Below are 15,580 nucleotides of genomic sequence, written 5' to 3'. Positions count from 1 at the left end.
TCACTTGGATATAAAAGAGTAGTCAGAAAAATGCACTAGGTCACAAAGTCGGCAACTGAGAGAAGAGTGGCTGGGACCTTTTGTCTGAGGTGGTCAGAGATAGGAACAGCTGCTGTTTCAATTAAAAGCATTCCCCCTTGATTGTTGGCAGCCACTGAGAAACTAGCTACTCAGCTAATGGCTTATTCACTCTGTAATTTTAAGTAAAGAGATTATCTTCCACAAAAAATATCATGAGAAGGGTTACATAGCGACTCGCCATGGGAGAAAAGCATTCGCCCACACATGGATTTCTTCTGTTTTCACTTTTTTTTGTGTGTGTGTGTGTGTGTTTGTACACGTCAGATTTTAAAGTCAGACAAAGTGAAACCGAGAATATGCAAAAACTGGTTTTCAAATCAGGATTTTAGCTATCTAAACCAACCTGTTTCTTTGAGCAAAAAGCAACTGTTGCACAAACGCCCCTCATTTGCAATAATTGGTAAGAGTGATTTGCATCTTTGTAGAGAAATTTTGACCCATCATTCTTTGCAGAATTGTTTTAATTCAGCCACATTAGATGGGTTTTCGGCATAAACTACATGTTTCTGGTCGTCCCAATGTATCGCAATTGGATTTTGGTCCAGACTTGGACTAGGCCACTCAAAAACCTTAATTTTGGATTTTCTTTTTAACATTCAGAGGTGGGCATGCTGGTGTGCTTCTGATTATTGTCCCACTTCATAACCCAAGAGTGTTTGAGCTGAAGGTCACAATCTGATGGCCGGACATTCTCCTTCAGGATTTTCTGGTGGTGATTTTCTAGTTCCATCACTTACTGCAAGTCATCCAGGTGCTGAAGCAGCAAAGCACCCCCAGAGCATCACACTACCACAACCAAGTTGAAGCGTACGTATGATGCTCTTTCTCTGAAACCATTTAGTTTTACATCAGATTTAATGGGACACACACCTTCCAAAAAAGTTCTACTTTTCAGAATATTTTCCTAAAAGCCTGGGACACCATAGGAAATTTTTTGAAGAAACAAAAGGCAGATCTTTGTGTTGTTTCTGGTGAGGAGGGGTTTTGGCCTTGGTGCTGTCTCCTGGAAGCCATTTTTACCTGCTTTTCTTTTATTGTTTAATCCTAAATTCTGACCTTAACAGAAGAAAATTAGGTTTACAGCATTGAAAAAGTGTTGCTCTGGGCTTATTTTTGTCCTCCTGTATGATTTGTTGATGAACTCTTGGAGTAATTTTGGTTGGCTGGTGAATTTTGTGAAACTTCTCCACTGTGTCATGTTTTCTCTATTTGTGCTTAATGGAACTTAATTTGGCTCCCTGGAGCTCCAAAGCCTTAAACATGTCTTAGTCACCATTTGGCCGCAATGTGATGGTTTCTGAGATCCTTTGGCAGACAGTTTCTTCTGTAGTGACTTTTTGATCTTACATCTCTGGCATTATTCAGGACTTGGTGAAACTAGTGAAATGTAACCAAACATGTGGTTAGCCACAGTTGAAGTCACTGTTTAACATAAGCGCTGTTCTATTTTTACATTTTGTCAGCTTGGTTTGGATAGCTTTTATTCTTTCATAAGTAAAATCATAATTTAAAAAAATAGCTTTTTGTATTTAAGATTATCTCTCTCTGTCGTTACATTTTGTTTGATAATCTAAGCGTGACGAAAAGCAAAGAAAAAACTAAGCTGAACAAATAAAAAGACATCAGTAAGGGGTCAAACACTTTGTTAAACCACTGTATCTCAGTTTAGTTGGCTAATTTGTGACATTCAATCAACATGCAACGTTTACTCTCATTTAAGGAAATATCGTCCCTAACCTCCCTCCCCAAACTGACCCCTCCATCCTCTAAAATGGCCAAAGAACAGGTGCATGTTAAGAAACGGAAATCAGCAATATCATCTGAAGGCCACATAGAGGTTATCTAACGAGGATTTGCTGAATTTACGGAGATTAGCAGTTTCCTGGTAATGTCATTGTCTAGAAAGTTTTCTTTTGTTCTCTACAAAAGCAGCTTTGAAGGCAGGGCAGGGAAACAAGGCTGACAAAGGTTTTGAATTTTGTGGAAAAGACTACGAACGTTGTACTACAAACTGTGGATTTACAGGTGTGTACTGCTGAGGTCAGAGCACCCCCTTCGGGTCTCCGGGTTTTCTCCCAGTCTTGTCGTCGTGGGAGGGCTGCAGGTCTGGAGAGTTCTGCGGTCAGTTCCTGCGCTAAAAGAGCGGACTCCTATTCCCTGTGTCTCAGCATTCAGAGGCCAAACAGTATGAGGTCAGACGGTTGTTCAAGCCTACTGAAGTCACCAAGCAGCAGCAGTGACATTTGAGTCCAGAGGTCAGAGGGTGAGGGGTTCCTTCAGACCCGGGTGTGACGACAGCTGTGGGAGGAGCCCGAGCCGGCGCCGGCCGCCCCGGACGGCGACGACGGGTCCTCGTCGCTCGATTCGTTCTGCTCCTCTTTGTGGAGGCCGAGGCTGATGTGGGTCTGTAGAGCGGCCGGGGTTAACCACTCTTTGGGGAGGCAGCTCTGCAGAAAGGGGATGCAGGAGCTGAAATAAGCCAGTCTGTTGACCCAGCGAGGGATTTCTCTTCCACAGAGCAACTGAAAAAAAAAGGGTACAGAAGAGACGGTGAGAGCAGGATACAACCACGCTGTTGATTAAGTTAGAGGAAATAGGTGTTTAAATGTCTTTTTTTCTTATAGATCGGATCAGTTTTTGCTTTTTTTTGGTCAAACTTACATGTTTAGGAACATCATATTATTTTGATATGAACGCTCACATGACAAAAAAGGAAAAAAAAAATCTTTAAGGGGGAAAATATTTTTTTACAACTCTATAGAGAAGCTGGTTTAAAATATTACTTACTTACTAAGTTTTAGACTAGAAAGTGAAAAAATAAACCAAAGGCTACTTAATGGCGGCCTGATTGACAACGGCTGCTCTCGGTCATTCTTATGTTCACAAATACTTCTGGAGACAATTTTAAAACTCGGACAAAGAACAGATGGAGATTTATGATGATGCTACAAAAACTCCTCACTTTAACATTTTACGCACCTTGTTACATTACAACTGCATTGTGAATAGAAAAAATTATCATGTATTATTTTTTTTTTTTTTTACAAAAAAATGAAAGAGTAACACACATTTGTATTCAGCCCACTCATACTTTGCACAACAATCTTCACTGCAGTTACAGCTGCTGGGATTTTGGTGCATGTCTTCCAGCTTTGCACATTGGGGCGACTGTGGAACAGTGGCAAGAGTTGCAATCCCAGTTGTGGGCTCGATTTCCAGCCTACTCCTGCGACATGTCGATGCGCCCTGGGCAAGGAACTGAACCCTAAGCTGCCTCCCAGTCTAGGTATCTGTGCATGGATGTGAGTGCGACTGGATGAATGTGGCTCTAGTCTAAAGTGCTTTGAAAAATGTTCCTGCAATAACACAAATTTTTCCCCAAAAAAATGGTGTTTCTATGGTGACGGGATGAGGCTCAATATAACGGAGACACCTGGCTTCGACTACCGGAGCTCCATGGTCGACAGGTTTTGTCTACCCAGCCGCCCCCCAATACAGGGCAACGCAGGAGGAGTTTATTTCCTCAGTAGTTCAGGAGCAAAAAGAGCTTCCTAATGGGGAAAAAACACACAGGTTCGGGATATGTCTGAGTAAAGGGGATGGTCCATCACTGTTTGACCCACTAAAAATGTTTTTGAACACACACAGAGAACTTGAGACATGAGAACAGATAAGTGCAGTTAAAGTCACGGTCCATGGTGGGAAATAGGCAGATTTCTGCTTTATCTTTTAGAGAGCTGCAATGAATAATGTTCTTTGGTAATAATATGTTTTTCTAACACATACTGTAAAATTTGTTTCTATGTAGCCATTTCAACTGTGAACTATTGAGTTTTTATGTAATTTATTGGCTTTCTTTGTACAAATAAACATTTTATATATATATATATATATATATATATATATATATATATATATATACGTGTGTTGTGCTTCAACCTTTAATTAGATAAAGGCTTGTGGAGTGGTAAGCTTTATCTTATTTTACTGACATGTTTGCTTCTTTTAACTAGGACCAGAGAACATAACTAGTTCACATTTTGGACAAAATAAAAATAGGGAAAGCCCAGGAGCCATAAGAATATTAAAAGAATATAACACATTTAGATGTTAAACTAAAATAAAAACAGATTTTCTAAGATTAATTATATTGTTTCAAGAATAAGGAAATGTCTTTCATTTTAGAAGTTATTTATCCCTTAATAGTTTTTTAAGTTTAATCAGGGGATGACACAGAGCAGCTAAGGCAAACGGAAGGCTGGGAGACTAACTATAATGAATGGAGCTGAACTAAAACAAAGAAATTATTAAACAAGAGAAAAAGAGTACTGATGACAAAAGTGAAAAGACAAGAATGCACAGAGAGCTGAACACAAGAAATAAACTAAGAAACTAAACACAAAGGAATTAACTAATATGGCAAAAAGTTAGAGACAACTCTTGAACAATTATGGCAAGACCTTTTAGAACATTTCAAAGAACAAGGAAAAGATCAAAACAAAGACACGGAAGAAAACAAAAGCCTGAACACCTAGGAATTGTAACAACTGAGTTTGATAAATTATCTAGATTTATTTGCAGAAATGAACTTATGCATCAAAGACAATGACATGTTTAGTTTAATTTCTGTTTTTAATTACTGTAGGTTGATGGTGAAGTTGTATTGCTTCCATATTTTAAAGACAATCAGAAGGACAAATTTACAAATAGTACTGCATTTTCTTTTTAACACACTGATAGAGAACATTATTACTGTAGTATGGGAAATTCTAATACTGTATTGTTCAAAGTTTATTTTGCTATTTTCTTCTTAAAATTAATTGTCTTTTCTCATTATGTTGAGGTAGGAGTGCATGGAAAGTTTTCCTCCTCTTGAGAGTGTCTTGGCCTGAAATAGCCCTCTATCCTTTACCTCTGACATCAATACCATCACTCTTTTCTGTCTATTTCCACCTGTGCAATATTCATCGTCTTAGTCCCTCCCTATTCCTGCCCTCTGCATTAATCATTGTCCATAGTCCTGTCAACTCCCACATCAATTACTGTAACCCTCCTTCCAGCCTCAGCACCATGGGGAGCAGAGCTTTCTCCCTCTATGCTCCCAAACTCTGGAGCTCTCTCCCTCCAGACATCTGCAATCCTGACACTTTTCTCCACTTCAAGTCTGAATTCAAAACACGCCTGCTCAAGAAGGCCTGCGCACTGTAATAACTTTTATTTTTTATTCACATAGTGTTTTTTCATGTTGACCTCCTTCCACTTGTTTGCTGTGTCCCCTGCACGGGTTAGCTGCACATAGGTTTTCTAATGTCATTCTTTCAGTTATGACTTTTCTTGCCACTCGTCCTTGAAAGCCAGATTTTTGAAGTGCACGACTAAAAGTTGTCCTGACCACAGATTTTTCCACTGGAGCCATGGAGCTGCAACTCCATAGCTGGGCCTCTTGAATGCCACGCTGGTTAAGGGCCTCCTTGCCTAGCTTACTAGTTTATGTTGCCAGACATGCAGTTGTAGGGTTGGAGTTGTGCCGTAACATGTTCGGATGATTTATTGAACAACACTCTAGGAGATGTTCAAAGCTTGGGGATATTTTTTTTAAAACTCACACTTATTTAAAGGTGTGCACATTAGATCCTAACTGGTTCTTGGTCTTCATGATGCTGTCTTTGCACTAATGCTCTCTACCTAACGTCTGGCGCATTCACACAACAACTGGATGCTGTTACACACACGTTCATTTTAAATATTATTAAAATTTTTACATTATATTTTAGCGTAAAGGGGGCTGCCTATGAACACATCCCCCACCCTTTACAATTTTTATGTATAAGTAAAAAAAGAAATTGAAAGCAATGTACCCTTTTATTCCACTTTACAATGATACGTTGATTTGTGTTGGTCTATCACATTAAATACATGCAACATATATAGTTAGTGGGTGTTATGTGAAAAAGGGTAAACTTTTAAGGCATGTGAAGACTTTTGTAAGGCACTGTAAAAAAAATTAATTGTCCAACATTTTTGTTCTTTTTCTACATTTAAATTATAATATGACCGTTTTTGTTTTTTTACCCTATCCTTAAAATTAATTCACCAAGGTTACATTATTGTACCTCAATAATAAAAAGGCAGTAAAGTTTTTTTCTGTAAAGTTAGTTCAGGGAACTTTGTCCAAATAAGAATATAATATATATTTATTTGTAAAATGAAAATCCCATTTTGATGTAATAATATCAAACAGGTGAGTTGTGTTTTATTTCTATATATATTTTTTGTATGCTGTGCTTCCTCCAATGCCGCTTCTCAGCGAAATTAGGAGGAAGCGTACATAACACTGACCTCAGACAGTGAGGAGGAGAAGTGGTTGCAGTTTTTGTGCATTAGATGGTAGGCGTTCCCTTTGAACTCTTTCCCGAGCTCCTCCATGATTTTATCTATGTCCTCCTCAGTGAAGTCCGTGGTGCCCAAAACAATGGCCTCCCTGTTAGAAATAACAGTGTTATGTCAGAGCGCGCACCTCCAACATGATCATCAGCAACGTCTAAGTGCTTCATGCGCTGAAATGATGCACGCTCACTTGAATTTGAAAGTGTCTCCTAGCTCGGCAGCGTTGCCAGGGTTGATTTCAAAGATGCCGCTGAAAGGGTAGGGATGACCGCCGTATGCAAATTCTGTGGGGCAGAGGATGAAGATGCAAAACACAGGTTAGTCGTTCCAAAGAAAGCACTCAACATCTGTGATTACCAAGAAGAGAGCGATTAATCACGGACACGCTGTAATTAACCCATTTGGTCTGGCTTTAATGCAGGGTTCTATCCCCTATCATTACAGCAAACTAAGGAAAGCAACAACAAACTTGGGGGGGGGGGGGGCCACAAATTTGTGAAGAAAACTTAGCCTAAAAACTGTAGGCTCTGATTTATTCAGACTGTCACAGCAAAAAATACCTCACAATTCCAGGTGTACAAGTAAACAATGAACACAGAGTCTATGTGCCACTATCATCATGTGCAAATGCAGTTTTTATATGGTGACATCTTTGATTAATGGAATAAGTTATCCAAACTACTGTATGTCCAATATAAATGCTTCACGAATCATGAATTTGCCTTTTTGTTCAGTTTCACAAGCCACAGCCAGGGCTGACACCCACCAATACTGCAGAATCAGGAAATAGCCCAACATGTGGTAGGGTAAAAGATCTCATTAAACTACACACCATACTCGAATGTACAGATACAAGAACACGTGAGAAGTAAAGTGTCAGCCTAGAAAGGGTTACAAAGCTATCGTTTAACCACACTGAGACCCACTATCCACAAATGGAGGAAACGTGGAACAGGCTGGCCCACTAAAGTTATCTATGCATCGACACCTCATGGTGAAGGTCACAAAAGAACCCAGAACAATACCTGAAGCACCATATACCTCACTAGGCATTGGTCACTGTTCCTGGTTCAACAGGAAGAAAAGACACTGGGCAAAAATTACATCCACCAGAGTATTTCAAGATGGAAACCACCCCAGATCCATAAAGAACACATTTGCCAGTAAGAAACCTTTAGATGACCTCCAAGACTTTTTGGAAACTATTCTGTCGACGGAAGTGACAAAGAAGAACCTTCTGGAATGTGTGCATCCCGTTACATCTGGTGTGAAACAAACAGAAAGCTGATGGAGGCGCGAATTCTGCTTTCTCGAAACAGACAAACAAGTTCTCCTCTGAATGGCTCAGAAAAACAGGAATTAAGGTTTTGGATTGGCTTAGGTTTTGGATTTAAATCCAAATTAGGCTAACTTAAGGCTGTTCATGTTCAAAAACTCCCCAATGTGGCTGAGTTAAAACAATTATCCAAAGAAGACTTGGCTAAAAGACCCAAAAGACTCATTACAACTTACCACAAGTGCTTGATGGTGTTTGTATCTAAACTATGAGTATTTTTTCACATAGGTTCAAGTTGGTTTAGATAAAAAAAAAAATTACTTTTTTAAAAGAAATATTGATTTGAAAACATTATTTTAAATTTACTTGGGTTATCTTGTTGGCTATTAACATTTCTTTGATTAACAATTTCTTTGGTTTCTTTGGTGATCTGAAACATTTAAGTGACTAAAAACCCCAGAAGATATCTATATCACTGCAAAAATAGACCTAAAAATAAGAAATTTTTTTCTTGAAATTAAACTATTTGACCTTGATTTGTGCAGGTAAATAAGATGATTTGCCAATGGAATAAGATTTTTGCACTTAAAATAGGAACAATTCATCTCCCTCATCTTATTTCAAGTGCAGGATGTCTAATTATCTTATTTTAGGGGTAAAAATACTCACTCCATTGGCACATCATCTTATTTACCTGCTCAAATCAAGGGCAAATACATTCATTTCAAGAAAATGTTACTTATTTTTAGTTATTTTTTTTTGCAGTGAACGGGGAAAATACTTTTCCAAAGCCCTCTAAAAAAGTATGCAATTAATTTGTGTCCTAATAGGATTACAGCTTCACTGTCACCTTATTTGTCTGTGTACAGAGCCAATATTTCTAGTTCCAAGGTCATATTGGATTTCCAGAGCTCAGGTTTCACCAGGGATTCTGCCCGTCTATTTTCAGTCCACACACACATAAACACAGAGTGAGTCAGTGGTGACTCAAACCAGAGAAACGGGGTCATGCTGTTAGGGAGTATAAGTCCATATTCCATTGTAATAACTTCATCTGCCTCGCACAAATCTCACCATCCGTCATCGAACGTTGCCCAGGAGCAACCCTGCGCTCGAGGTTGTGAAATGGGATACAGATGTAAATACAGATGTAAATACGGTCCCCCGTCTTACCTCTGCCATAAATCTCAATGCCTGAGTGGAAGACTCCAATGCCCAGATTGGAGGTGTATTCGTTTATCCAGTACTGCAGAGAAACGGGGAGAGAAAGACAGAGTCAGGAAGCAGAAGCTGTGCAGCAGCTCAGCAGACATGCTCTCATCCTGTCACCTTAAATAATGCAGAAAAATCACAGGCTGATAGCGGCTGCTAAATGAAACGCTCATGCGTGACAATGAAGGCTGCACAGCTGACGTTCTGCAGCCCAGTTTGAATAAAAGAAATCCTTTCAGTTAAATGTGTAGGTTGACATTTTGGAAAACATATGTTCTTTGCGTAGTTATAGCTTTCTCTGTCTCTAGGGTAAAAACATAATGCTCATGACAGAAGTGTTTTAGCCCAGCTTAGCTTAAATGCTGGAGCCATCTAGAAAATTAGTTCCTGCTTAAATGTGACAAAAATCTGTGACAACTTCAGTACTTAAAGGCTGTTTGATGACAACGTCTTCATACAAAGTGTGGTTGTGGAAGGGGTTTGTGTATTCTTGTCATAGGGCATCAGCCAGAGTACTCAAAGATGCTCTTGAAAGTGCTGCAACAGCTCATTTTCCTCCGGCTCAGCTCGGCCGACCTCTACTCGGCTCCGCCCGCATTTCAGCAACAGTTTTTTCGGGCCCAGCCGGGGGTTTCTCCAGCCCTGCCCAACAGCAGGGTCAAACCGAGCGGACTGGATCAAAGTTTTTTGACGTGAACACACTGCTTTTCAGTGATTGGCCAAAGGCGAGGAGAGACGAGAAGGTTTTTCTCCCCATACATCATCCCCACACTTAGCCGTGTCTATTGGCGCTGCCCGCTTTGGTGCCATTATTTCAAAATTTGTCAGCGCGTTACAAGTTGCTGTGTGAGCTCTTTTAGCCTACTTTGTGTTGTTGGACAGGTTCTGTTCGAGGGATTTCTTGATACAACAGGTTTGTTGCTAACCAGGCCCTGGCATAGCTGGTTAAACTGAGCTAAAAAAAAGTGTTTAATCAAAGTGAATTCATGATTTAGCAAGGGAGGGTATTTATTCTTTTTTTTATTTTGGGTCAGATCAGTTTGGGTATACTTTTTACCCTGATAAATAAAATCATTTGAAAACTGCTTTTTTTATTACGTGGGGTACCTTTGTGTTGGACTACACAGTAACCTAACATGACGGTTAATTGGTCTCTCTAAATTGCGCTTTAGGTGTGAACGTGTGTGTCCGTGGTTATTTTTCATAGCACAGAGAGTTATGATTAGTGTTAACCTACATTTTACACGTTAATTTCATCCTAGTTTGACTTCTAACAACAGGTCAATCCTCAGTATGAGACAATCCCTCATACTGAGTCAGTAGGGCTTTTCTACTAAGAGTCTTAGTAGAAAAGCCCTACTGATGGATCCTTCATATCACTGATTTACAGTGAATTACAAAAGAGGGAAACGGGTTGCCGTTAGTGTCAATCAACTTCCTGACCCCTCTCTACAGACAACTGGGGGAATAATTCATGGAAACACTGCAGCTGCCCCACCCGTCACCCACTGATACATCCATATTGTTAGGCACCATGAGAAAACATGCTAAGAGCCATCTATGTTGCCCCAGCTGTCCCTTATGAATAATAAAACACATTTCCCGGCCCAGAGTCACACCATAAAAGCATTTCCACCCCATTACTGTGTGTCAGCTGAGTCTCATCATTTTCTCCAGTTAGGATTACTCTAGCACGCTGCCTCTCACGCTTTGTACCAGGGATGCGTAGAAAACACTCCGCTTCCACACAGGAAACAGCCTAATGCAGCAAAATTTTCCAGCAGCGTAAAACATGATAAATCTGACACGCCTGACTCTCATAATAGAACACCAGCACAGTGAAGCCTCTTAACAATCGTCACTCTTTGTTTTTACAGGCCTTACTGGTCCCATTGTTGACAATCAGTTCATCGTCCTCCCTGCTGGTATGACTCACTCCCGCTGCCTTCTTTTATTCTCCTGTTTTATTTTCTTGGAGGAATTCGAGGCTGGATCTGACTGCCGCCTCCGCTGTGATGACTTTCTCCAGAGTTCGAAACAGCCCAATGTAAACGGTTATGTCCAGCATGCTGGGACTAAATCCAGACATTTGAGTAACTGGCACATCAGGGGGCATGCTGAGACACCCTTATCTGTGAGAAAACTTGAAAAGAGCAGTGACTTGCGAACTGCGCCGGGATTTGAATGTGGTTAAACGTTTAAAAGACCGGGGTTTGATTTGTTGGTACCCCTGGCAAAGATGTGTAAAAAGTCTGATCTTTACTTTGAGTACATTTGTTCAACTGGTGAAAAAGAATCACTTAAGAAATGCATGTTGTCGTTTTACTAAATGGCTCAATTATTGTTATCTATACTGTTAATATTTTGTTAATATTTTGTACAACTCCTACTGGCCGTAGGACAGTAGTTAGTTTTCTGATCTAACATTTTACCAGGTTGGAGCCTACAGACAGAGCCGGCAGACAGAGGGGTCTTGGACCATTTCTCTTTGCACAATCTCTCCAGATCATTCAGAGTCCAGGCTCCTTTTTCTTCAGTTCCATTCATGGGTTGTCTGTTGGATGTAGGCAGTGGAGGTTCTTACAGAAATGATTCCCCCCAAACTAGTCAAAGCGTGACAAATTATTTTATTTCGGAAACCAGATAAAATGCAAGAGTCCCGCACAAAATACCTAAAGTGGTCTCCATATTGTCAGCGGCAAGCAGGGGACCCAGTTTCTATTGCTAAAACTTGTTAAATGCGCAATCAATAAGTTATATTTTTTTTTATCTAGTGCATGTGTGCTCCTGTTTATAATGCAAAAAAGTACATAAATACATACATAAAAAAAAAGTCCTCCGTTTTTTAGTTAAACTGTCCGCTGATGTTAATCCAATTCTTTTAGGTGTAAAAAACGTGTGACTGTCCAAAGTGTAACAGATTTCTGATTTAGTTTTCTCCGCTTTAATCTGTAGATGTACAGAAGACAGTCATCCGGAGCGGCACGTTGAGCAGAACACAGAGACAGATCCGAGTTTGAATCTCTGCTGAGGCCTTTCTGAGTGGGAGTTAGTATCCTTCTCTCCATACTTGCGTGGGTTTTCTCCAATTTTCCTCCCACGGCCCAAAAACCAAGAGCACCAGCATTGCTCTCTGGGTGAGAAACCGAACCTGTTCGGGGTGTATCCAAACCTCCAGGACAAAACCTGCAGTGTTCTACCTGATTAGGCGCTTAAAGAATAACCGGCTTCATTATCATTGAATTAAAGAATTTTAATGTTAAATGCTAGATATACTTAGTGTTGTGTGGATGTAAATGAGTATAAAACAGTTTTTTTCCCCCAGAGCCATTACCAATGGATTATGACACATGACTGTTTAAAATCACAAGTGCTCGTTTTGAAAAATTTCCTCATCCAATCTTTTCGAGTTGCAGAAAATTATTGCGCTGCTGCGACAACAAGCTGTGCTTTATGCTCCCTCTCCACCAAGCAGCACAGAATGTGAAAAGCAGGTGGTGCGTTCAAGTCTGAAGGAGGACCCTTGTCTTTGTGTTGTTCATGTGGGACTGAGGACACGGTAACAGAGGTCAGAGAGCTGATGGAGAATCATGTTTCACAGCTCCGAGTATAAATAGGCATTTTTTTTCTCTCTCCGATCTTTCTTCTCTGTTTTCTTATGAATGAATCTGACTAAAAAGCTGATGCTGGTAAGACTTTCCTCAGTTATGGAAGAGTTTTAAGGTTTTGAAGTTGGATCATTTGCACCCTAAACCCTGTTTTGTTCTAAGACTGTGTGGCCGTTTGAAAACATCTGAATATCAGCATTAAAAGTTATCTATAAATACCAAAATGCATTAACTTTTAAAATTGTTTATGTCCCTTAAACTATTTCACTTTTTCTTTCTTTCTTGCTGGAATCTTATGTGATAGAATAAATAACCCTAAGCAATGCACAATGGTGAAGAGGACAGAAAACAGATTTTTCTTAACACTTAAAAAAAAAATCTGTGTGCCGTGCATTTAAATCTAGCCTTTGCTACAATTACAATTCTGAGTATTCTGGAGTATGACTCTACCATCGTTTTTGTATGAGAACGTGTTTTCCCCATTTTTCTTTTAAAAATACCTCAAACTCAGATTAGACGAGGGCGTCTATAAACATCCGTTTTCAAAACCTGCCACAGATTCTCATTTAGATTCCTGACAAGACCACATAAACAATGATAATAATAATAATAATAATAATAATAACAATAATAATAACAATAATAATAATAATAATAATAATAATAATAATACATCAAACTGGAATATACTTTGTTCTAAACCATTCCACTGTAACTCCATCCCTTTTTTCCTCCCGTGTCTGAGGATGCTGTCCCGCTTTCTGGGGTTGCCTAGCATTTAGCTTTGTTCATCTTCCCATCAGCTCTGAGTAGCTTCCATGTGAAGAAAAGCATTCCCATAGCCTGATGCTGCCACCACCATGCTTCCCACAAAGATAGCCATGTGCAGTGTTAGTTTTCCTCCAAAGACTGTTTTGCACATAGGCCTAGAAGTTTCCTTTTGCTCCTGTCTTTCTCCTACATGTTTGCTCTGTCCCCTAGCTGCCTCGTGATAAACTTCAAATTGATGTTGTTTTCTCTTTCTTTCAACAACGGCTTGCCTCTCTCCCAGGAAAGGCCGATCTGTGTCGACAGATTCTCCCACCTGAGCTGGACATATTGGCAGCTCCTCCCGAGTTGCCGTGGGCCTTGTTTCCTGCCTTCTCGCGTTTAGGTTGGAATAAAATAATCCTTTATCGTCCCACAGTGGGAAAATGCAGGCGCATCAGCAGCAAGTATGGGAAAAAAAATCCACAGCAGAAGAAAACATACAGGAATATAAAAAATAGTATATTCTGGTTTAGGGTTCTCCTTGCTTGACCTGTCAGTTTATGGGGTTCTGGTAATTTTGCAGTTGCAGTGGACTGAGCAGAGCTGTGTGGTATGTGCTGCGGTCGGCATGTTGTTTAGTAGCCTAACCTGATCCTTTAAACTCCCAGAAAACTCTCTCCCTGACCTTTCTGCTGCGTTCCTTGGCGTTCACGACGCCGTTTGTTCACTCAGTGTCTTCTAACAAACATCTGAGGCCTTCGTCAAGTAGCTGCAACTGGGTTAAAAGATTATTTAGGTGACTTCTGAAGATTTGATTTAGCTACCTGTTTGACAGTCGATGGGCAAACATGCATGCAACACTTTTCAGACGTCTGACAAGTCAACCACAGGAAATCACACTACACTGACGTCTGTAACTAGTCTGCGTGCAAAAGATGTTTTGCATTTACTTGATCTTTTTTGAAACTTGCAGAGCTCTGGGGGGTTTTATTCACATAAATCGCGCAAAATGAGCGCGCATTAAACCAGGGAATATGGCTTTTACGGGGTGAGCGGTGTCCTTACCATGTCATACACGTTAAGGATCACAGGTTCATTGGCCATGGTTCAAACCTGAGCTGCAAGGACAGGCGATCCTTAACTCCAGGCGGTGAGAGGGTCTGCGCCCCCACGCTCCTGTGCAGTCACAGGGGGCACACGGTGGACAGCTGCGGCCAGGCTTCAGCTCATTCCCCCCACGCTGAGGACCTACTGCTGCAGGGACACTGCAATCATCTCCGGGGTGGGAAAAAAAAAAGGCAAAAGACAATCGATCCTGGCAGCAGAGGCGATGTGGCACACAAATAAAATAAAAAAACAACAACCTCGCCGGGCAATGCGTCCTAAAACATCAGATCAGAACCGATGCTGCGAGCCGTGCGAGGGAGAAGGGGCCTGCGTGCGCTGAAACCCGAGGCGGGCGCCCTCCTGCCGTCATCGTGGGCGAAAAGGCGACAGCAGCGGCCCGATGTCGACTCGGGAGGCGGAGATGGGACCATTTCCACTCGGCTGATGATGATGATGATGATGGAGCAGGTGCGGGAGAGGACTCCTGGCCCACAGGGGTTAATTACGTCTACAGGAACAGATAGGGAATTTCACCAGCAGCATCCCCCGGCCGCCGGCGCTGGAGGAGGTGGTGCCGCTGGCCCGCATCCAGTAGCCTCTGCCCTGCGAGGAGAAAGGAGGAGCGGATCGAACCCCTGCAACATGACTCCTTCCGCCGACGACGATCTGGCTCCTCGGCCCGAACCCCACGAAGCCTCTCGCGGACGCGTTTCCTCGCGGCGGAGATGCGTCCGCGTCGTGCGGCTGCGATCCAGCTCTGGCTCGGCCTCCCTCTGCCTGATTACATCATTTCTGCCTCCGAGCCATCCTCCGAACAGCTGATGGGAGACCGAGCCGCTGGTGGGAGTCCAGGAGCACATTGGGCGGCGAAAGGCACCGTTTCGTTTCAGTCAGCGAGCTCTGTGGGGGGAAAATTCAATCATAATGATCACATTAAAGATTATATGTCATTTAAGATCACCGGTTGACACGTTTAAAGAACGTGTCATTCGGCGAAGTGTTTTTTTTTATTTATTGTTAATATCAAAAACGTGCTTGAATGTAGGCTACTGAGAAAATTGGCTTAATGAAGTCATAATCTATAGTTGTGAGAGTTTAGATCCATAGCTCCATATCCAGCGGCGGTTCTTGCATCAAAGTGTTTTTTCAGGGGGCACAG

The 15,580-nt window shown here is 41.3% G+C and overlaps 1 protein-coding gene across 1 annotated transcript; it reads right to left on the bottom strand.

The window, feature by feature from the left end:
• Positions 1-1,021: 1,021 nt before the first annotated feature.
• LOC105932938 (deubiquitinase DESI2) lies at positions 1,022-15,211 on the bottom strand. Its single transcript, XM_012872276.3, has 5 exons — positions 14,380-15,211; positions 8,918-8,990; positions 6,659-6,752; positions 6,421-6,562; positions 1,022-2,603 (listed from the first exon to the last, which is right to left on the bottom strand). Exons 1-5 carry the CDS (start codon positions 14,416-14,418, stop codon positions 2,358-2,360), a joined length of 594 nt encoding a protein of 197 aa, XP_012727730.1. The 5' UTR covers positions 14,419-15,211; the 3' UTR covers positions 1,022-2,357.
• Positions 15,212-15,580: the final 369 nt, after the last annotated feature.

The sequence above is a fragment of the Fundulus heteroclitus genome, chromosome 19, assembly GCF_011125445.2.
Source record: "Fundulus heteroclitus isolate FHET01 chromosome 19, MU-UCD_Fhet_4.1, whole genome shotgun sequence".
In the NCBI taxonomy this organism is placed as follows: Eukaryota; Metazoa; Chordata; class Actinopteri; order Cyprinodontiformes; family Fundulidae; genus Fundulus; species Fundulus heteroclitus.
Note: the sequence above shows the minus strand (reverse complement) of the source record. Positions and strands in the feature narration are given on the sequence as shown.

What these genes read in the sequence shown, in the direction of transcription:
- LOC105932938 (XM_012872276.3), bottom strand. Translation starts at nt 14,418, where the DNA reads ATGGCCAATGAACCTGTGATCCTTAACGTGTATGACATG. An exon ending in TCCTTAACGTGTATGACATG is followed by an intron (nt 8,991 to 14,379) that starts GTAAGGACACCG and finishes GTTTCTCTGCAG; the next exon opens with TACTGGATAAACGAATACAC. An exon ending in CATTGAGATTTATGGCAGAG is followed by an intron (nt 6,753 to 8,917) that starts GTAAGACGGGGG and finishes TCTGCCCCACAG; the next exon opens with AATTTGCATACGGCGGTCAT.